General features: G+C 38.8%; 2 protein-coding genes across 9 annotated transcripts; one reads left to right on the top strand and one right to left on the bottom strand.

Moving 5' to 3' along the window:
- Window positions 1-2,368: 2,368 nt before the first annotated feature.
- Window positions 2,369-6,625, top strand: LOC124336754. 4 transcript variants are annotated; one of them, XM_046790543.1, is made up of 15 exons: window positions 2,369-2,854; window positions 2,924-3,010; window positions 3,099-3,511; window positions 3,585-3,719; window positions 3,822-4,071; window positions 4,197-4,354; window positions 4,441-4,546; window positions 4,628-4,833; window positions 4,908-5,060; window positions 5,124-5,181; window positions 5,246-5,445; window positions 5,522-5,686; window positions 5,751-5,933; window positions 6,004-6,175; window positions 6,372-6,625. In XM_046790543.1, exons 1-14 carry the CDS (start codon window positions 2,473-2,475, stop codon window positions 6,166-6,168), a joined length of 2,661 nt encoding a protein of 886 aa, XP_046646499.1. In that variant the 5' UTR covers window positions 2,369-2,472; the 3' UTR covers window positions 6,169-6,175; window positions 6,372-6,625. The 4 variants fall into 4 exon arrangements, with proteins under 4 accessions (XP_046646499.1, XP_046646500.1, XP_046646498.1 ...); XM_046790544.1 differs by having other exon boundaries at window positions 6,378-6,625; XM_046790542.1 differs by lacking the exon at window positions 6,372-6,625 and having other exon boundaries at window positions 6,004-6,291.
- A 41-nt stretch (window positions 6,626-6,666) lies between these two features.
- Window positions 6,667-23,176, bottom strand: LOC124336755. Of its 5 annotated transcripts, none has more exons than XM_046790547.1 (7): window positions 22,976-23,176; window positions 8,596-9,347; window positions 8,210-8,471; window positions 7,981-8,135; window positions 7,707-7,911; window positions 7,318-7,629; window positions 6,667-7,237 (listed from the first exon to the last, which is right to left on the bottom strand). In XM_046790547.1, exons 1-7 carry the CDS (start codon window positions 23,157-23,159, stop codon window positions 6,729-6,731), a joined length of 2,379 nt encoding a protein of 792 aa, XP_046646503.1. In that variant the 5' UTR covers window positions 23,160-23,176; the 3' UTR covers window positions 6,667-6,728. The 5 variants fall into 5 exon arrangements, with proteins under 5 accessions (XP_046646503.1, XP_046646502.1, XP_046646506.1 ...); XM_046790546.1 differs by having other exon boundaries at window positions 8,596-9,338; window positions 22,967-23,176; XM_046790550.1 differs by lacking the exon at window positions 22,976-23,176 and having other exon boundaries at window positions 8,596-8,930; window positions 9,044-9,124.
- Window positions 23,177-23,468: the final 292 nt, after the last annotated feature.

Consider the following 23,468-nt stretch of genomic DNA (forward strand, 5'->3'; position numbering starts at 1 on the left):
GGTAGGCCTATCTCTGGCTTTGCTATAAAATAAAACCAAACTGTAAAACACAAAAACGTAAAATATACTACTATGCATATGATGGCCATTGTGCTTATGCGCCATTGTGCTTATTATCCGAAATCGTCCGAAATCGAGAAACATACACAAATTTAGGGAAAAATCCTGTCTTGACTTCTGCTTCTCTTGCCAAAAGAGAAGAAGAGTCTGCTTGACAAAAGAGTGGGCAACCGCAACCCCCTCGATCCCTCGATCCAGAACTATTATAGACATCCTTCTCTTTAATTTTTATTTTGGTACCAACAGACCAGTAAGACCCAATTCTTTCTTCCTTTCTCTTTAGTTTACACCACCAGCGAATCAGAGATACTTTGGGCTTGCGTAGAAATACACGAGAGACTTATTCGCTTCTTTTGAACTTTAATTTTTTTGGAAAATTTGGGCGAATATCTTCGGCGTCCTCTGTTTGCTGTTATATTAGGCACTTGATAAATATCGCTTTTCCAAAAGTGTCTTTTTGGCTAGCGACGATCGTGGCCATATTTGTTAGTTAAAAGAACTCGCATTATAAACGTATACAAATCAAGCAAAAATTACAAAACTCACTTCGTTATTGTATTCACCCGTATCGTCACTTACAGTAGGTCAGTAGGTACCAAGTGGAAACTGGAAACACATTGTCTGACAAAAAGTAGGTCCAGCCGTTTCCCCCAGTAGTTGCCCATCCGACGCCCAGTGCTCTGTCCACACCACTTAGGTAAAATGTCCTTTTTTGCCATGAAGAATGAGAATAAAGAGGAATTATATTCGTACCGTAACACAAAAAGTAATCAAAAGGTATGAGGGATATATCTTTGTTGGCAGTTGCAGAACTAAATCCTGATGGTCTGGCAAAATTTTAATTTTAATTTCGTCGTATACCAAAGCATCAACTGGTAGCTACTCTGCCGTCGGTTAGACCGGCTGCTGATCCACTGTATAGAGGTTTTCACAAGGGTTTTCGCCACGCACACAGAAGGGCAAATAAACAAACAGTGGTAAGTATATGAGGCATGCAGAATAGAATTTGTGATGGACGTCTTTTTTTTTAACTTACCTATTTGCTGTATTGGATGGGCGTCAATTAAGACATTGCTGAACAATCGGGTTCATTTCGGTGTTGGTGGGGGAGTATAACAGTTTTGTATTAAGACACTTTCACTCGACTTATTTCACTTATTTCTCGACTTATCATCCTTCTTGGTTTTTGAGAATATTTTATTAGATTAGGATTGTGTTTACCATGGGATTGATGTTGTTATTACGATATTTGGTTGCCGCCGTTGCCGCGCGTGAGCTGTCAAGTCTAATCTATCGTGTGGGTAGATGTGTGGGGTGTATTATATACAAACTGTTGTGAAAAAACGTCTCACCTGTTAAGTATTCCTATTTTGGAAGGACGAATAGAGATCGAGATGTCGTTATTCTTATCCGAGCACGTAGGATTGCGTAGGATGCATAGGGTGAATAGGAACAAGATCATAGTCATACAGATTAATCTTGGCCTTATATTTACTTTCGTACAACCTGTCATAGAGATAAGAAAATCTATCACTCAACAATGAAATTGATGGACATTCAAAAATATGCCGGGAAACAAAAAATATATAACATGCACGCAAAGGTATAAGCAAGATGAAAGATTATGGACTATTTGAACAACTGAACCGATATCACCAGACCGAAACGCCAGACAAATTCCGTTGATGTATTTCCGTTTCAACATGACATTTGATTTCATGTGCTATAAAGTATCGGTAGTTTTATCTAACTGATGGTTGAATTTATTTTTAAAAATAATTTAAAATTTCATAATTCCGTCATAATTTATTAAAAGACGGCTGTAAGTCCAAAATTTTTTTTTTTTTTAATTCCAGCACAAATCTACGAGACAGAGAGAAGAAACAGATCGCTATATAAATTGAATTTAAACGACTGGTGAAATAATTAATTTGTGGAACGAAATACAGAGAAAAAGAAAACGTTTGTTTCCACTTTCCATAGCTCCTTTTTTCTCCTCTTATTAGATAATTAGTGCGATGTGCTTTGTGAGTGGGTGTTGTATATTTCTATATACTACACCCAGAGCGCCCAGAGTAATATATCAATTCCCTCAAATCCGCTCAAATCTTTAAAAAATATATATATTATTTTAAAAAATTAGAATTTGTTTATAGAACTTCTGTCTGCGCACTGGTTAGAGGACTTTGGAATGAAAGTTAATCTATAAATCAATAACATGTAACTTGAAACTTTGGTAAACGTGATATGCTTCATTGGAATCAACATTTAAATATTGCGTTTTCTCTTTGTGGCACTTCTTGTCCTAGAAAATCCTAGTGACGAATGAGTATCGGGCTGAGTAACAACTGGAAGCAGCTAGTTTTGTATATTGTACTTTACTATATTCAAGCGTGATATTTTTTATTCGCCATGAATTTGTCAGAAAAGCTGTGGTATCTAAACATGGCCATGGGGATATACGGTTGCGGTATGTACATATTCTTAAATGTTATTGCTAAATCAGAAATGCCAGTGGAGAACCTGGACGAAACATCAGTCCCTATTTGCGACATGGCAGATAAATGCCATCAGCAGCTACAGAACCGTTTGGAAACCATTGAAAGCGCTGTCCGAGCCATTGTTTCGATTCTTTCAATTCAAAAAAGTGAATTGTTTACAACAGTCAATAAAATGTTAGAGCAGGATCAGGCGGTTAGGGAAATCTTATCACGTTCAGAATTTATTCAAAATTCCGGGGATTTCTCAACTGTTGGTAGTGCTGGTCTAAACGCTGCCGTTGAGGCAACGAAAGGTAACACTTATCATGAATTTATAATTCATCATGAAATTTTGAGATGCTTTATTGTTTATTTTTATGCAGATTTCTCTCAGCATGGAAAAAGCGTCGAAAATTTGAAGGGAGCAATTAAATGTTCATTAGCAAATTTGATAGACATCAGTACGAAAGGTATAATAGGAAAAGATAAATCCATTATTCGTTTCACCATTTTCCATACATAGGTATACATAAACTTTACTTTGATTTTCACTCGCAGATCATGATCTAAAGGCCAATCAATCTGATGCGCACAGCATCAAAGCTTCCGTAATGATCAATGGGTCTCTGGAGATAAAATGGCCCATCCTCTCCGCGGACTGTCTCAAATTTAGTTCGGGTGTCTGGATTCGCATTTACCAGGCATCTGAAGGTGATGACAATAATAAGTTGCCGGAAGAGGCGGTTACTGCCTTATCTATTCCTCAAAAGTGTCTTATAAACAACACGGATGCTTCGTATTCGATCGTCCTTTATCCGCAGTCACCGTCGGCCGACGAAAAGGATCCCTGTTTCTTTTCCATGACCAAAAATCTCACCCAGTGCGGCGCTTACGTCGTTGAAGTCATTCCAAACTATCAGTCACTTTGCGGCAAAACTCTGCGTACGGAAATGGTCATTCCGCCCCATAAGGTGACTACCGACATACGCTACTATCGGAAATATCGCCCTTAAAGCTTCTCTCATTATTACTCATTATGAACAGCAAAGCGACGAATCCAGCACGAAACCGCTGATAAGCGTTATAATGGCCCATCAATCGAATTCGTTGGTCTTCAATTGGGAAGACAATTCTGGATGCGCGCCGCAGTTAACGTCCTTCAACTTGAAAATATTTCGAGTAAGCACTAAGCAGCCCAGAGTTCAGAATTTACCTGCCTGTATAATGTATATGGCTGAACAAGTTTCAAACTTTCTTCCTCATTATTATTATTTTTTTAAGGATGGAATTGCAGATAAAGAAAAGGCCATTACCTCGGCCATTACGACCATTAGTGTTCCTCGTAGTTGCCTGCAGCATCCTAGGAAAAATGAAAACCTGTTTTCACTGGAGTTGCCGGCCGATAGGCAAACCTGTCCGATAGACTGGAAGCCTTTAGATATGTGTCGCAAATACAGACTCGATGTCAGCTCTCAGTACTCGGCCTGGAATAGTCCGTCGTCGTCGTGGGAAATATTTACAGGACAAGAAGGTTATGTATTTTTTGAAATTTCGCTGCCGGTCTCAAAGTTTGCCACAATCTTAGAATCGGGCAAATGATTTCCATGTATTTGGTTTTTTTACATGAGCACGTAATTAATCTTATATTTAATATAGGAAAATACCCGGTGAACATAAGCGATTTTTTGCGATGCCCGAAAGATCATTATTACTGCCCATTTCATGGCCGCTGCCAACAAATACAATCCATCAGCATTTGCCAAAGTGATGTCCAGTGCGACGATGGTCGGGACGAAAAACATTGTAATACCGAGGTATACTATCGCTTTCGCTTTCTATAAATACTTAAAAAAAAAATCTTTTTAAAATTTAAGAACGAAATTTTTTGTTTGTATATCAGTGCAACAAAGAAAGATTTCGATGTGGACAGCAATGTTTACCGAAGGATTTAGTTTGTGATGGTAAATACGACTGTCTGGATGGTTCCGATGAAGGCTACGATTGCAGTATGTATATGCTTTGGAATTACTAAGTCAAAATGTATTAAAGGTGAAATATTAATCTCTTGTTCCTTTTTATCTATACAGGTTACGCATATGTGTGTCAGCAGTTCACGAATGCATCGGGTAAATTTTCGTCCCGGATTTTTCCTAAACCTGCGTTTGAAATTCATCCAGACAGAGTTCCTGATGCCGTTCGGAAAACGGCAGTGTTGATATCAGTTCAACCCGGCCACCAAATTTGGCTGACTTTCAATAAATTTGTCACTTATAAAGACAAGCATTTTATCAAAGTAATGACACATTTCACACACAGTCGCGATTATTGAGCCAATTGAAAATATTTTTTGTTGACCCATAATTATAGGTTTATGATGGCCCCTACTCGTCTAGTCCTCTTCTGTTATCACACAGTGGATTAAGTAAGCCGTACTCTGTACGGTCGTCATCCAGCGACTTGTTTGTTGAATTCCCATCGTACTATGACCCGAATTATGGAATTGAGGCTTTCTATACAAGTGTAAAATTCTTACCACATCTTTGAATTTTTTATTTTTATTTTCTCACATTGGTTTAATTTCAGGTTAACCTCACAGACGAGTCATTTGTACCCGGTGCGTGTACTGACAAAAAAAATATTTTTCAGTATTCAGAAGTGCAAAAAAATAAAAAAATAGAAATTAACAGATTTAATTTCTCCTTTAGGCTGCGGTGGTTATATTAACGGCGAAGGGGTTATTTCGACTCCGAATTATTTATCTGCTGCGACAAGTAGAGACGACTGCTTTTGGTTTATTGAATCCTGGAACAGTGAAGACAGTTTTCTACTGAGAAAATATTCTTTTGATTTCATAACTTCCAAGATGACCCCTGTATTATCCCATTTCATTTATCCAACTATAACTGCAAGTCTATAAATGTCTTTCTCTTATACATTATTCCAATTAATGTTCATAGGCCTACTCTTTTGTGTTTAAAAAGGTTTACGACGGATGGAGTACAGACAGTCTTGTGCTTTACGATGGCAAACCATCTAACGAACAAGACAACGCGGTCATATTCTCAATCACCAACAAAATGTTGGTCCATTTAAAACAACCTAAAGTCATCAATGAATACCGCACCTTTTACTGGAACGTTTCCAAGGTACGAAATGGTTGTTCGTGTTAGTGTAATTCTCATTTGAAATGGTATCCGCTGCCCAAAACAGATATCTTCATCGAAATGCAAATATTACTACGAAGGAACCAGCGGGACCATAAAAAGCCCAAACTATCCGATGCTCTATCCTCATCTGACGGACTGTCGCTGGACTATCAGCGTGAAACCGGGATCAAAAGTCCGGCTACTTTTTGCGTTCTTCGAGACGCAAGAGGGCTCGGATTTCTTATCTGTAAGTTTGATTTGAAAATAATTTGAGACTACATATTGTGAACAATAATTTAATTTTCTATAAAATATAGGTTTACGATGGAACTACTGTCCACTCAAAACTTTTATTGGCAAAATCGGGATCCGTACCGACACCTTTTGTTGTTAACTCCTCGACTAATCAAGTGATGGTTAGGTTTACGTCAGACGGGGATACTTCCTTCCCCGGTTTTCTCGCCGTCTATTCATCCGTGTGAAATTATGGTCAGTGTGGCAATACTTAAACCGCTCCAAAATAAATTGCACTGCTGCCGATTTCGACTGGTGAACTGATAATATATACAGGATAGTTGGTGCTGGTCATCGCTATAAAAATTAAATTCTTTCTTTCATTTTATTTCGCTGCGTCTCTTTTCTTTTTTCTTCCCCAAAAAGTAATTGGCCTTCATATATTTAAAAGTTTTAGATTTGCCCAAATCAGCTTGAGATTCATTCTCATCGGTCGCCGAAGGGAGGGAATCCGCTGGGAAAGTTTGGACTCGCTATTGAGTCGTGAACTGCTGCGGAGACTGTCAGACTTTATTGTGAATAATGATGCAAGAAATATGCAAGTCGGAGTCTAATTGGAAACTGTCCAAATAAATTAGAAAACACAACCCAACTGGCTGTTATGTTATTATACCGGTTATAACCAACACTCTCTAAATATGTATATTGTATAACAATAAAAAAAAAATGCGCTTCAGCTTATTAAATTTAATTTTGCCCATTTATTATAAGAACCAATTAAATTCTCTACGGTATGACGAAAATTCGTCTATGCAGTTAAGAGGGAGTTAACAATTTTCTCATCCAGCATAAAACCAGTGAATTGGGTGTGGTGGAAATTGTCACCATGCAAATAAGCTCCTGGCGAAAGGTAAGAAATTTGTACCCAGACAGTATCGCCCCTTTTCAAGTTAAGGGTCGACTGGAGGATCACAGGACTCCATTGATTAGAGTCGATGGTTGAATCTTGAACCGAATAAATTCCAGTTTGCTCACCGTTCAAATACAGAGAAACTTGCAAACCGAAATCTCTTTGGCCATTTGGCGGCAACGACGATGAAGCCGGAGAAAATGCCCTTCCCGCGAAGGAGAAGAAATACGTTCCATTGACGAGCGCCTTAAATTTTCCTGATGACAGACTCACAGCATTTCCGGCGTTTACAAGTTCAGATTCGAACGTAATTGGGGTATTGATTTCGGCAAATTTTTTTTTTCGTTGAACGTAAAAATATGTTGGCGCCGATTTGCCGTCAATGTATCCGATAAATTTCTGGAAATCTTTACGTAATAGAAAATAATAGCAAATAGAATTAGGTTGATACCAATAAACAATTGATTTTAAAAATATAATATTTAACCTGCGTCTGTGGAGAGTTTAGTGAAATTGCAGTAAACGGATTCCATCATTTTCGGTCCTTTGATAAAAAAGAAACCGCTTAGGGTGTAGCCCATTTTCTTTACATCACCACAGGACGTTGGCAATTTTGCAATAGCAGTTCCATCTACTTGTCCGGGAGGTTTCAACGAATGTCCTGGAATGTTTCGGCGAGGTCTGGAATATCCGGAGCATGTCAATCTGCCCAGCTTGTGGATACCGGAGGAAGTTAGCGATTTAGTTAGTCCGAAATTGAGGCGAGTGATTGGTAAAATATTTTTGTTTCTGATGGCACCTGAACAAATAAATTTTTGTTTTGACCCATCAACATTGTTGTTTCCCATTTTCTGATATGAAAGTAATACAACTTACCGCTATCGGTTAACTGCCGTTTTGCAAGACTGTCACAGTTGCACGTAACCGAAGAATCGACACAATTTCCGTCTATTCCGCACTGACAGGTGTATATTCCATTTGCGTTATTTCCGGACCAGAAGTATTGTGAATTTCCATCTCTGTCGTTCCACCAGGAGTAAACGGTATTGCCGACTTTGTACGGTGCGAGGAAGCAATCGTACTGAGATACATTTAAAATTAAATACATTTTTAACTAATTAACAGGATATCTATTTAGAAAGAGATTTACTGTAATCGACTGATGGCATTCACTAGACAAATCGGCCAAAGCTTTTATTTGTTTCATGGATGCTTGGTAAATGATGGGGCGCGAATAACACCCGGGCTCGGCGCAGTAACTCACTTTGATAGAAGATTCACTATCATGTAGAATTGAGGTCGATCCTTTTTGTGGGATGAGAAAATGAATTTTTTATTTTATTTTATTTTTTCAAAGAAGAAACAAAAATTCATTTTACCTGTTGACATGTTGCAATACACGCGAATTGGATTTTCGCCGACGCCTTGGCCGTCCGGATCGATCCATTGCATTCCGGATGGAATCGAAAGATCCGTTGCGCGGAGATTGGCGCATGTCCTGTAGAATTCGCTCTGGGTCCAGACATTTTCTGTTTCTTGACCTTTGGCCTGGCGTGACAGGGAAGACGAATATTCTTCGTGTTGCTGCACTGCCGTCTCTAGTTCTTTTACTTTCATCAGCAAATCTTGTTGATTTGCGCTCTGCCGTCGGAATTGACAAATGTTTTTCATTCGATCGAATATATATTTTAGTTACATCGTTATTAAATAGTTAGGACAGAACTGAAAGACAAAATGGGCAAAACTAAATTGAAATGAAACTTACACTTTTTGTGAGTTGAAGTTTTAGTCTTTTCACCTGTTCTTCAAGTTCCATATTTCTAGTAACTTTATTAGTGACTTCCTCAGCTAGCAGCTGATGTTTATTTTTCGCAATTTTCAAGTCTGTATCCAGCAAATCCAGCTTCTTTTCCAATTTTAATTGGTTTTCTTCCATCTTGGCAGATTCAGCTGATTTGCCTCGTCGGGAATTCTTTCCTGTTGACTTGACTGGTGTCTGGCCTGACTGGCGTTGGCCAGTTAACTGGTTGTACTGTCCAGATAGGCCTGATGAATAAACATATTGGCCAGCTGCCTGTTGTGACTGGCCTGATGACTGGACTACCTGGCCTGACGATTGGGTGAATGGTCCTGATACCTTGCCTGACTGGCCTGATAGTTCTTGGTGTTGATGGGCATTCCCGCCTGTTGTTTGACTTGAACCGTCTGATGACTTGACTGATGACTTAGATGACTTGGTTGTTTTAATAAGTGACGGGACTGACTTGTTTGATGACTGAGCTTGCCGGACTGAGGACTGGCCTGATGAATGGACTAGTTTGGATGATCTGGCATACTCGCCTGGTGTCTGGATTGACTGGTCTGATAACTTGCCTGAGGATTTCCTTGATTTTTTTGAATGGCTTGATGATTTGCCTAACTGGCCTGATGACTGGCCTGATGATTGGAATGTTTTGACTGGCTCTCCGGATGATTGCTTCGAACTGAATGGTGACTGTAACGATTTGCCTGACTGGACTGGCTGTAATTCAGCATCAACAGTACTGGAAAAATAAATAATCCAGCAACCCAAAATTAAAAACACAAGAAAAGAGAATGAACGGACCATTTTAATCTGTTTCTTTTGATTCAACTACCTTTACAAGTGGGCAATGCGCATCGAATTTATAGTAATTTCAGACCTAAAATCCCATGTGTGGTTATCTGCCGATTTTATATGGCAGGGTTATCTTGGATGGGTTCTAATGTTCAAAAATAAAATAAAAAACCTATTCAAACATGTTTATGACAGCCATTTGACTGTTGCTGTTGTGCAATAGGATAAAAAAATGAATGTAGGCCTACTTTTTACCAGTGCTTCGTTTAAACTTCTTTTCATACAATCTATCGAAAGTTGGGGGAACGCGCGATGCAACGTTATAAGAAAAGGTTATTTTTGCGGCGATCCTAAAAATGAGTTTTGGATTTCGTCCGAGTTTTCGTTAAAAAAATGAATTATTTTGGAGAGACGTGGCATAGTTGGCGCGTTTTTTGTTATTGAGCTCCCACTTCTTTATTTTTCAATATTTTTAAATCCCCGATTGGCTTTAAAAAAAGGAAGAAAAAATTTGCCTCGAGATAAGATGCATTTGTTAAAATTAGGGGAGAGTGGGGCTAGAAGACACAGGGGCAAGTCTCTCTTTTCTAGTTATTAAGCACTGTATTTATTTAGGGCCATTCCATGGTATATGGTATATGGATATACCAGATTTTAAACGGGTAAATTAACCCCTTAAGTGTGTAAACCCAACGGATAAGTAGAGTAATACATTAGTTATATTGTCAGAAAAATCCAGAGTAAATAACCGGGAATTTACGGATTTTTTAAACCATTTGATTTTTCAGAATTTTGCCCTTCACCTGTCCACCACCACCTCTCCCCGTGGGTGGGATAAATTTTGATTGCCACCTGTCCACCGCTATCTCTCCCAGTGGGTGGGACAGATCTCGATTTCCACCTTCCGAAATTAGAACCATTCAACCAAAATGTTATATGATCCTATTTGTTTCGAAACCTCGACTGCTCGAGAGAACCACTTCCTAGCCCAGCTAGCTATCCACTCAGCTACCGGTTATGTGAAAAAGTTTGTATACGTAAGAATAGAACCGAATAATGCAATGAGGACTTAGAAAATTTTTCATTCTTGTCATCGTATTTTTGGAAAACACACGCAGATATGATATCTTAAGTTGATTGCACTTGCTGAATTGTGTGGGTAGTATACTACCCTCCTAATTCTGGTGTTAAATGACAATCATAAACAACAAAAATGTAGAAATTCGACAACAACATACAAATGCTGCGTCGACTGGGTAACTAAAAATCTTTGCAACGTGGTTTTAGGGTGGTAAAACCCCACTATCCCCCCCTCCTTCTTCTTCCATTCCACCCCCAACTGCAACGTGGTTTTAGGGTGGTAAAAACCCCACTACCCCCCCCCCCCCCCCTTTCCTTCTTCTTCATTCCACCCCCAACTGCAGCGAGTTTTAGGGTGGTGAAAATTCCACTGATTACCACCTTCATGTACTGGAAACCATGTGGAAACTACCTACGAATCGCGGATTTGGTCCACCCCTTTTCAGTCGTTTTCCTACCCCCAACCGTCTGACATGGTTTTCTGGCGGGACATTTCAGTGGGTTAGAAAAACCGCGATTTTATCAAGAAGAACAACCGGTAAAAACTAAGTGTGAAATAAGGCGTAAAAACTGGTTAAATATTTCAATACAAACCCGTAAATCTTCGGTTTTTCTTCCCTCAATTTGTCAGTCAAATTTACACTGTTAACTTTGCGCTCTTTAAGATTTAGAAAGTTTATTTCTTCATTGCTAAACGGGTTAAAAATACTGTCAAACATTGTAACCAAATTTTGAAACCGTTATTAACACCAGTAAATTTAAGATTAAAATAACCAAACATTTTCCGGTAAATGTTATCCTTCATATAATACTGTCGCTTAAAAACGTTTTTTTTATCCGTTGCCATCCGGTTTGCCCCTGGTTTTGCTAACGGTTATTTCTACCGACTCAAATGTTGTCGGGTAAAGGTCTAATTTACCCTTAATTTCTCGGTAATTTAGACGAGTTTGAAACTAAGACTTAAAAAGGTGTTTTTCTCCATTGCTTGCCAGTTTGCCAATGGTTATTTCTCTTCTAACTTCAACGGCATAAGCGCGGCACTGGGTGAGATATCTGGCCAAGGAAAAGAAACAAGGATCCTTATCGTCGGCCGACGATGACTGCTGCGGGAAAAGGACGATCGAATACGAAGCAGCATCTTTGTTTACAAAGCAGCACTTTTGAGGAATAGATAATGCAGTTATTGCTGTCGCCTCTTCCGGCCAATTGTCATCACCTTTGGATGTCTGATAAACCCGAATCCAGACACCCGAATTAAATTGGAGACACTCCGCGGAAAGGATGGGCCAGGTTATAGTTTGCCCCTGGTGCGCATTAAACTGTTTGGAAGCAACGTCTTATACCTGTAGGTAGGCCTAGCTATTCCTATTTTGGAAAACGTAAGGGTATAAATCTATAGATGCTATGTTTAAATTCGAGCACGTAATAGGGTCGCGCGTAGGATGTTGAGCGGAAATCATATTCAGATAATCTTGATATTGTATTTACTAATGTCATAGAGAATTTAGAGATTAGAAAATCTATTGTCAGTCAGCAATGACATTGATGGACATTCAAAAACTGCGTTAAAAAAATAATATAAATACCACGCGAAAGAAAGAAAAGCAAAATTTGAAAAACTGGACCCATCACCTGAGCGATCAAATTCCATCGATACACGTTGCAACACGAAATTTGATTTCATATACAGTACTTACCGAAAGTCTTTTGAAGTTCGAGAGGACCTTATGCAAAAACGCTGTTTTTGCAGTCCTCTAAGTACTACAGATTTTAACCCAATGCTTTCAAATTTAGTATGTACATAGCAATAGGTAGTGAGAACACCTCTGATTTTTTTCAGATTTTTGTTTTCATTTCCTTTAGTACTTTTGGCCGGTTGTAAAAGTCTTTGGAAAGCCGAGAGGACCTTATGCAAATTAGGCCACTTTGGCCTTTTTCTCCAGTTGAACGGCTAGGACTAGGGAAACGCGACTTAAAAAAAAAATCGACCTGCGTTAGCTTTATTTCAGTTCTGATTTTCAATTTTTTTTATTGATATTTCTCATTTTCATTTGAAGTTAAAAAACGAAAAAGTAAAATTCCCCTTTTTTCCGCTCCCATCCCTTTGTTTTTTCGTTGGCGCGAGAGTATCAATTCCCTAGCTCAAATTAAAAACAAAATAATAATAATTTTTAAGTCAGTTTGTTTAAAACGTATGTCTACACATTGATTAGAGGACTTTGGAAGGAAAGTTTATTCTGGGCCATTCAATATCATGTAACTTAAAACCTGAGTATGTGACGTGCTTCATTGGAATCAACATATTTAAAAAATACTTATTTTCTCTTTGTAGCACTTCTTTTCACTGCATACAAGAAATTCCTAGTGACGAATGAGGTCCGGGCTGAGTAACAACTGGAAATAGTTTTGCATAGTGTATATAGCAAATTTCATCATATTCAGCGTGATATTTTTAATTTCGCCATGCATTTGGCCGAAAAGCTGTGGTATCTAAATATGGCCATGGGAATTTACGGTTGCGGTATGTAGGCTACAAATTCTTAAATTTCATTGCTAAATCAGAAATATCAGTGGAGAACCTTGACGAACCGACATCAGCGCCCATCATCTGCGACATGGCAGAATGCCATCAGCAAGCAGCTTGCAGATTATGATCTAAAGGCCAATCAATCTGATGCGAACATTAAAGCTTATCTGTAATGAAACTGGAGATAACCTGGCCCATCCTTTCCGCGGAGTGTCTCCAATTTAATTCGGGTGTCTGGATTCGGGTTTATCAGACATCCAAAGGTGATGACAATTGGCCGGAAGAGGCGACAGCAATAACTGCCTTATCTATTCCTCAAAAGTGCTGCTTTGTAAACAAAGATGCTGCTTCGTATTCGATCGTCCTTTTCCCGCAGCAGTCATCGTCGGCCGACGATAAGGATCCTTGTTTCTTTTCCTTGGCCAGATATCTCACCCAGTGCCGCGCTTATGCCGTTGAAGTTAGAAGAGAAATAACCATTGGCAAACTGGCAAGCAATGGAGAAAAACACCTTTTTAAGTCTTAGTTTCAAACTCGTCTAAATTACCGAGAAATTAAGGGTAAATTAGACCTTTACCCGACAACATTTGAGTCGGTAGAAATAACCGTTAGCAAAACCAGGGGCAAACCGGATGGCAACGGATAAAAAAAACGTTTTTAAGCGACAGTATTATATGAAGGATAACATTTACCGGAAAATGTTTGGTTATTTTAATCTTAAATTTACTGGTGTTAATAACGGTTTCAAAATTTGGTTACAATGTTTGACAGTATTTTTAACCCGTTTAGCAATGAAGAAATAAACTTTCTAAATCTTAAAGAGCGCAAAGTTAACAGTGTAAATTTGACTGACAAATTGAGGGAAGCCGAGGGAGAAATATCAATAAAAAAAATTGAAAATCAGAACTGAAATAAAGCTAACGCAGGTCGATTTTTTTTTAAGTCGCGTTTCCCTAGTCCTAGCCGTTCAACTGGAGAAAAAGGCCAAAGTGGCCTAATTTGCATAAGGTCCTCTCGGCTTTCCAAAGACTTTTACAACCGGCCAAAAGTACTAAAGGAAATGAAAACAAAAATCTGAAAAAAATCAGAGGTGTTCTCACTACCTATTGCTATGTACATACTAAATTTGAAAGCATTGGGTTAAAATCTGTAGTACTTAGAGGACTGCAAAAACAGCGTTTTTGCATAAGGTCCTCTCGAACTTCAAAAGACTTTCGGTAAGTACTGTATATGAAATCAAATTTCGTGTTGCAACGTGTATCGATGGAATTTGATCGCTCAGGTGATGGGTCCAGTTTTTCAAATTTTGCTTTTCTTTCTTTCGCGTGGTATTTATATTATTTTTTTAACGCAGTTTTTGAATGTCCATCAATGTCATTGCTGACTGACAATAGATTTTCTAATCTCTAAATTCTCTATGACATTAGTAAATACAATATCAAGATTATCTGAATATGATTTCCGCTCAACATCCTACGCGCGACCCTATTACGTGCTCGAATTTAAACATAGCATCTATAGATTTATACCCTTACGTTTTCCAAAATAGGAATAGCTAGGCCTACCTACAGGTATAAGACGTTGCTTCCAAACAGTTTAATGCGCACCAGGGGCAAACTATAACCTGGCCCATCCTTTCCGCGGAGTGTCTCCAATTTAATTCGGGTGTCTGGATTCGGGTTTATCAGACATCCAAAGGTGATGACAATTGGCCGGAAGAGGCGACAGCAATAACTGCCTTATCTATTCCTCAAAAGTGCTGCTTTGTAAACAAAGATGCTGCTTCGTATTCGATCGTCCTTTTCCCGCAGCAGTCATCGTCGGCCGACGATAAGGATCCTTGTTTCTTTTCCTTGGCCAGATATCTCACCCAGTGCCGCGCTTATGCCGTTGAAGTTAGAAGAGAAATAACCATTGGCAAACTGGCAAGCAATGGAGAAAAACACCTTTTTAAGTCTTAGTTTCAAACTCGTCTAAATTACCGAGAAATTAAGGGTAAATTAGACCTTTACCCGACAACATTTGAGTCGGTAGAAATAACCGTTAGCAAAACCAGGGGCAAACCGGATGGCAACGGATAAAAAAAACGTTTTTAAGCGACAGTATTATATGAAGGATAACATTTACCGGAAAATGTTTGGTTATTTTAATCTTAAATTTACTGGTGTTAATAACGGTTTCAAAATTTGGTTACAATGTTTGACAGTATTTTTAACCCGTTTAGCAATGAAGAAATAAACTTTCTAAATCTTAAAGAGCGCAAAGTTAACAGTGTAAATTTGACTGACAAATTGAGGGAAGAAAAACCGAAGATTTACGGGTTTGTATTGAAATATTTAACCAGTTTTTACGCCTTATTTCACACTTAGTTTTTACCGGTTGTTCTTCTTGATAAAATCGCGGTTTTTCTAACCCACTGAAATGTCCCGCCAGAAAACCATGTCAGACGGTTGGGGGTAGGAAAACGACTGAAAAGGGGTGGACCAAATCCGCGATTCGTAGGTAGTTTCCACATGGTTTCCAGTACATGAAGGTGGTAATCAGTGGAATTTTCACCACCCTAAAACTCGCTGCAGTTGGGGGTGGAATGAAGAAGAAGGAAAGGGGGGGGGGGTAGTGGGGTTTTTACCACCCTAAAACCACGTTGCAGTTGGGGGTGGAATGGAAGAAGAAGGAGGGGGGGATAGTGGGGTTTTACCACCCTAAAACCACGTTGCAAAGATTTTTAGTTACCCAGTCGACGCAGCATTTGTATGTTGTTGTCGAATTTCTACATTTTTGTTGTTTATGATTGTCATTTAACACCAGAATTAGGAGGGTAGTATACTACCCACACAATTCAGCAAGTGCAATCAACTTAAGATATCATATCTGCGTGTGTTTTCCAAAAATACGATGACAAGAATGAAAAATTTTCTAAGTCCTCATTGCATTATTCGGTTCTATTCTTACGTATACAAACTTTTTCACATAACCGGTAGCTGAGTGGATAGCTAGCTGGGCTAGGAAGTGGTTCTCTCGAGCAGTCGAGGTTTCGAAACAAATAGGATCATATAACATTTTGGTTGAATGGTTCTAATTTCGGAAGGTGGAAATCGAGATCTGTCCCACCCACTGGGAGAGATAGCGGTGGACAGGTGGCAATCAAAATTTATCCCACCCACGGGGAGAGGTGGTGGTGGACAGGTGAAGGGCAAAATTCTGAAAAATCAAATGGTTTAAAAAATCCGTAAATTCCCGGTTATTTACTCTGGATTTTTCTGACAATATAACTAATGTATTACTCTACTTATCCGTTGGGTTTACACACTTAAGGGGTTAATTTACCCGTTTAAAAATCTGGTATATTTCGAGGAAAATAAACTGAATGTTGGTGGTTAAACTTACGGAAAGGAAACCGTATTAGTCGGTTGGGTTTACGCACTTGAGGGGTTAATTTACTCGTTTAAATATCTGTTTTTTTTTAGTAAAATAAACGCTTTTTTTACGAAATCGAAAATTTTTCAGGCGCACACCGTAAAAACACGGTGTTATTACTGCACTTCTTTGTTTAGTTTACGCACTCAAGGGGTTAATTTACGGTAAAAATCGGTAAATTATACCGGTAAATTCCATTACCGGTTTTTTACACCGGTAAATTACCAGTTTTCAACCAACAACCACCGCTAGGGCCGCGACATAAGCTATTAGTATCGGAAATATCCCAATTAAAATCTTCTGTCGTTTATACTCATAATGAACAGCAAAGCGACGAATCCAGCACGAAACCGCTAACAAGCGTTGTGGCCCATCACTCAAATTCGTTGGTCTGGGTTGGGAAGACAATTCTGGATGCGCGCCGCAATTGACGTCCTTCAACTTGAAAATATTTCCAGTAAGCGCAGAGTTCCGAATTTACCTGCCTGTATGGCTGAACAAGGTTCAAATTGTTATATCCTTTTTATTTTAAAAAATAAAAATAAAGGATGGAATTCCAGATAAAGAAAAGCCATTACGACCATTAGTGTTCCTCGCAGTGTTCCTACCAGTTGCCTGCAGCATCCTAGAAAAAATGAAAACCTGTTTTCACTGGAGTTGCCGGCCGATAGGCAAACCTGTCCAATAGACTGGAAGCCTTTTAGATGTGTGTCGCAAATACAGACTCGATGTCAGCTCTCAGTACTCGGCCTGGAATAGTCCGTCTCGTCGTGGGAAATATTAACAGGACAAGAAGGTTATGTATTTTTTTTTTTAATTTCACTGTCGGTAATAAAAGTTTGCCACAATCTTAGAATTGGGCAAATGATTATTTTTTTAAACATGAGAACGTAATTAATCTTGTCTCATCTCAAATAGGACCCGGTGAATATAAGCGATTTTTTGCGATGGCCAAAAGATCATTATTTCTGCCCATTTCGTGGCTGTCAACAAATACAATCCAGCATTTGCCAAAGTGATGGCCAGCAGCGCGACGACGGACTGGACGAAAAACATTGTGATACCGAGTTATATTACTATCGATTTCGCTCTCTATAAATACTTAAAAAAAAAAAAATTCAATATTTTTAAAATTTAAAAACAAATTTTTTTTTCTTCTTTATCAACTTGCAACACAGAAAGATTTATACAAATATTTTTTTAAAATTTAAGAACTAAATTTTTTTTCTGCTTTATCAGTGCAACAAAGAAAGATTTCGATGTGGACAGCAATGTTTACCGAAGGATTTAGTTTGTGATGGTAAATACGACTGTCTGGATGGTTCCGATGAAGGCTACCATTGCAGTATGTATATATGCTTTGGAATTTACTACAGTCAGTAATGTAGAGTAGTATTAAAGGTGACATTATAATCTCTTGTTTCTTTTTATCTGTATTACAGGTTACGCATATGTGTGTCAACAATTCACGAATGCATCGGGTAAATTTTCGTCCCGGATTTGTCCTCAACCTGCTTTTGAAATTCATCCAGACAGAGTTCCTGATGCCGTTTGGAAAACGGCAGTGCTGGTATCAGTTCAACCCGACCACCAAATTTGGCTTTCATTCAATAAATTTGTCACTTATAAAGACAAGCATTTTATAAAAGTAATGACACATTTTACCCACACACACTATTATTATTGAGCTAATTGAAAATATTTATTGTTGACCCATATCTACAGTACCCACCACAGGTATTGGATCACCCCGGTCCAAAACAGGCGTTTTAACCCGCGCGAGATAGGCCTAACGGTGTCTCGTGCTGGATTTTTAAAAAAATACTTAGATTGGTCGTACGAGGTTTATTTTTTTTTTACAGAAAGATAAAGAAATATTCTTCATATTGTCCCTACCCGCGGCATGGCCTTAGGATATGGCAGACAAAGGAATTCCTCCCCGCCATACCCTAAGGCCATGCCGTGGGTAGGGACAGGCCATTTGGCATATTTTTAGGGTGATCCAATATTTATGAACGGTGAATTTAAATACATAACCTTAACACTTTTTAAAAATTAAAAATCAGAAAGATGAAGAATATTTCTTTATCTTTCTGCAAATAAAAAATTAACCTCGTACGACCAATCTAAGTATTTTTTAAAAAATCCAGCACGAGACACCGTTAGGCCTATCTCGCGCGGGTTAAAACGCCTGTTTTGGACCGGGGTGATCCAATACCTGTGGTGGGTACTGTATATATAGGTTTATGATGGCCCTTACTCGTCCAGTCCTCTTCTGTTATTACATAGTGGATTAAGTAAACCGTACTCTGTGCGGTCCTCATCCAGCGACTTGTTTGTTGAATTCCCATCGTACTATGACCCGAAATATGGAATTGAGGCTTTCTATACAAGTGTAAAATTCTTGCTACGACATCTTGGAATTTTTTTTTAAATTAATTTTCCCATTGGTTTAAGTTTTTCAGGTTAACCTCACTGACGATTCATTTGTACCCGGTGCGTGTACAGTGTACTGACAAAAACAAATATATTTTTCATGCAGAAGTGCAAAAAAAATAAATAAATAAAAATTAACAGATTTAATTTATCCTTTAGGCTGCGGTGGTTATATTAACGGCGAAGGGGTTATTTTGACCCCTAATTATTTATCTGCTCCGACAAGTAAAGACGATTGCTTTTGGTTTATTGAATCCTGGAATAGTGAAGACAGTTTTCTACTAAATGGTATCCGCTGCTCAAAACAGATATCCTCATCGAAATGCAAATATTACTACAAAGGAACCAGCGGGACCATAAAAAGCCCAAACTATCCGAATGCTCTATCCCCATCTGACGGACTGTCACTGGACCATCAGCGTGAAACCGGGATTAAAAGTCCGGCTGCTTTTTGCGTTCTTCGAGACGTTAGAGGGCTCGGATTTCATATCTGTAAGTTTGATTTGAAAATAATTTGAGACTAGATGTTGTGAATAATAATTTAATTTTCAACAAAATCTAGGTTTATGATGGAAAGACTGTCTACTCCAAACTTTTATTGGCAAAATCGGGATCCGTTCCGACACCTTTTGTTGGTAACTCCTCGACTTATCAAGTGATGGTTAGGTTTACGTCAGACGGGGATACTTCCTTCCCCGGTTTTCTCGCCGTCTATTCATCCTTGTGAAATTATGATCAGTGTGGCAATATACTTAAACCGCTCCAAAAAAATTGCACTGCTGCCGATTTCCATTTCGACTGGTGAACTGATAATTTATACAGGCTAGTTGGTACTGGTCATCGCTATAAAAATTAAATTCTTTCTTTCAGTTTATTTCGCTTCGTCTCTTTTCTTTTTCTTCCCCAAAAAGTAATGGCCTTCAGCAGTTCATCAGTTTAAATGGTTTAGATTTGCCCAAATCAGCTTGAGATTCGTTCTGTCGTCGGTCGCCGAAGGGAGGGAATCCGCTTGGAGAGTTTGGACTCCTATTGAGTCGGAAAGAACTGCTGCGGAGACTGTCAGGTTTAATATTTATCTAGCATCGTAGACGATAAATAAAGCGGATGCGCTTGCGGATGCGTCTGTAATGGGACAAAACTAACTAACAAAGTCAATTTTCGATACAAAAAACAAACATCTATTCACAAAATTCGAAACGAATAAATCAGCGTTGACGTATTCAATTGTGCTACATGTTTCGATGCAGGCGACAGTAGTTGGAAGTCCTGAGTCCCGACATACGCCAAAAAAAAGACATTCCTTTCGTCACGTTACCGATGCTGGTTATGACTTTATTGTGAATGATGATTGTAACGAAATACGTAATAAGTCGGAGTACAATTGGAAACTGTCCAAATAAATCGGAAAACATAACCCAACTGGCTGTTATGTTATTCTACCGGTTATTACCAACACTCTCTAAATACGTATAACAATAAAAAAATGCGCTTCAGCTTATTAAATTTAATTTTGCCCATTTATTATTAGAACCAATTAAATTTTCTACGGTATGACGAAAATTCGTCTATGCAGTTAAAAAGGAGTTAACAATTTTCTCCTCCAGCATAAAACCAGTGAATTGGGAGTGGTGGAAATTGTCATCGTGCAAATACGCTCCTGGTGAAAGGTTAGAAATTTGTACCCAGACCGTATCGCCCCTTTTCAAGTTAAGGGCCGACTGGAGGATCACAGGACTCCATTCATTAGAGTCAATGGTTGAATCTTGAACCGAACCAATCACAGTTTGCTCACCGTTCAAATACAGAGAAACTTGCAAACCGAAAACTCTTTTGCCATTAAACGACGATGAAGCATTAGAAAATGCCCTTCCCGCGAAGGAGAAGAAATAAGTTCCGTTGACGAGCGCCTCAAATTTTCCTGATGACAGCCTCATAGCATTTCCGGCGTTTACAAGTTCAGAATCAAACGTAATTGGGGTATTGATTTCGGCAAATTTTTTGTTTCGTTGAACGTAAAAATATGTTGGCGCCGATTTGCCGTCAATGTATCCAATAAATTTCTGGAAATCTTTACGTAATAGAAAATAATATCAAATAGAATTAGGTTGATACCAATAAACAGTTGTTAAAAAAATCTAATATTTAACCTGCATCTGTGGAGAATTTAGTGAAATTGCAGTAAACGGATTCCATCATTTTCGGTCCTTTGATGAAAAAGAAACCGCTCTGGGAGTAGCCCATTTTCTTTACATCACCACAGGACGTTGGCAATTTTGCAATAGCAGTTCCATCTACTTGTCCGGGAGGTTTCAACGAGTGTTCTGGAATGTTTCGGCGAGATCTTGAAAATCCGGAGCATGTCAATCTGCCCAGCTTGTGGATACCGGAGGAAGTTAGCGATTTAGTTAGGCCAAAATTGAGGCGAGTGATTGGTAAAATATTTTTGTCTCTGATGGCACCTGAACAAATAAATTTTTGTTTTGACCCAACATTATTGTTTCCCATTTTCTGGTATGAAAGTAATACAACTTACCTCTATCGGTTAACTGTCGTGTTGCAAGACTGTCGCAGTTGCACGTAAACGAAGAATCGACACAATTTCCGTCTATTCCGCACTGACAGGTGTACATTCCATTTGCGTTTCCGGACCAGAAATATTGTGAATTTCCATCTCTGTCGTTCCACCAGGAGTAAACGGTATTGCCGACTTTGTACGGTGCGAGGAAGCAATCGTACTGAGATACATTTAAAATTAAATAAATTTTTAACTAATTAATAGGATATATATTTAGAAAGAGATTTACTGTAATCGACTGATGGCATTCACTAGATAAATAGGTCAAAGCTTTTATTTGTGCCATGGTTGCTTGGTAAATGATGGAGCGCGAATAACACCCGGGCTCGGCACAGTAACTCACTTTGATAGGCGATTCACTATCATGTAGAATTGAGGTCGATCCTTTTTATGGGATGTGAAAATGAATTTTTGATTTTTTTTTCTAGAGAGACAGAAAAACAAATTCAGTTTACCTGTTGACATGTCGCAATATACGTGAATTCGATTTTCGCCGACGCCTAGGCCATCCGGATCAATCCATTGCATTCCAGACGGAATCGAACGATCCGTTGCGCGGAGTTCGGCGCATGTTCTGTAGAATTCGCTCTTGATCCAGACATTTTCTGTTTCTTGACCTTTGGCCTGACGTGACAGGGAAGACGAATATTTTTCGTGTTGCTGCACTTCCGTCTCTAGTTCATTTAGTTTCATCAGCAAATCTTGTTGATTTTTTCTCTGCCGTCGGAATTAACAAATGTTTTTCATTCGATCGAAAATATACGTATTTTATGCGATTTTATGTGCATCGTTATTAAACAGTTAGCACAGAACTGAAAGACAAAATGGGCAAAACTGAATTGAAATGAAACTTACTCTTTTTGCGAGTTGAAGTTTTAGTCTTTTCACCTGTTCTTCAAGTTCCATATTTTTATTTACTTTATTAGTTACTTCCTCAGCTAGCAGCTGATGGTTATTTAACGCAATTTTCAAGTCTGTATCCAGCAAATCCAGCTTCTTTTCCAATTTTAATTGGTTTTCTTCCATCTTGGCAGATTCAGCTGATTTGCCTCGTCGGGAATTCTTTCCTGTTGACTTGACTGGTGTCTGGCCTGACTGGCGTTGGCCAGTTAACTGGTTATACTGTCCAGATAGGCCTGATGAATAAACATATTGGCCAGCTGCCTGTTGTGACTGGCCTGATGACTGGACTACCTGGCCTGACGATTGGGTGAATGGTCCTGATACCTTGCCTGACTGGCCTGATAGTTCTTGGTGTTGATGGGCATTCCCGCCTGTTGTTTGACTTGAACCGTCTGATGACTTGACTGATGACTTAGATGACTTGGTTGTTTTAATAAGTGACGGGACTGACTTGTTTGATGACTGAGCTTGCCGGACTGAGGACTGGCCTGATGAATGGACTAGTTTGGATGATCTGGCATACTCGCCTGGTGTCTGGATTGACTGGTCTGATAACTTGCCTGAGGATTTCCTTGATTTTTTTGAATGGCTTGATGATTTGCCTAACTGGCCTGATGACTGGCCTGATGATTGGAATGTTTTGACTGGCTCTCCGGATGATTGCTTCGAACTGAATGGTGACTGTAACGATTTGCCTGACTGGACTGGCTGTAATTCAGCATCAACAGTACTGGAAAAATAAATAATCCAGCAACCCAAAATTAAAAACACAAGAAAAGAGAATGAACGGACCATTTTAATCTGTTTCTTTTGATTCAACTACCTTTACAAGTGGGCAATGCGCATCGAATTTATAGTAATTTCAGACCTAAAATCCCATGTGTGGTTATCTGCCGATTTTATATGGCAGGGTTATCTTGGATGGGTTCTAATGTTCAAAAATAAAATAAAAAACCTATTCAAACATGTTTATGACAGCCATTTGACTGTTGCTGTTGTGCAATAGGATAAAAAAATGAATGTAGGCCTACTTTTTACCAGTGCTTCGTTTAAACTTCTTTTCATACAATCTATCGAAAGTTGGGGGAACGCGCGATGCAACGT

Source organism: Daphnia pulicaria, chromosome 4 (assembly GCF_021234035.1).
Source record: "Daphnia pulicaria isolate SC F1-1A chromosome 4, SC_F0-13Bv2, whole genome shotgun sequence".
In the NCBI taxonomy this organism is placed as follows: domain Eukaryota; kingdom Metazoa; phylum Arthropoda; class Branchiopoda; order Diplostraca; family Daphniidae; genus Daphnia; species Daphnia pulicaria.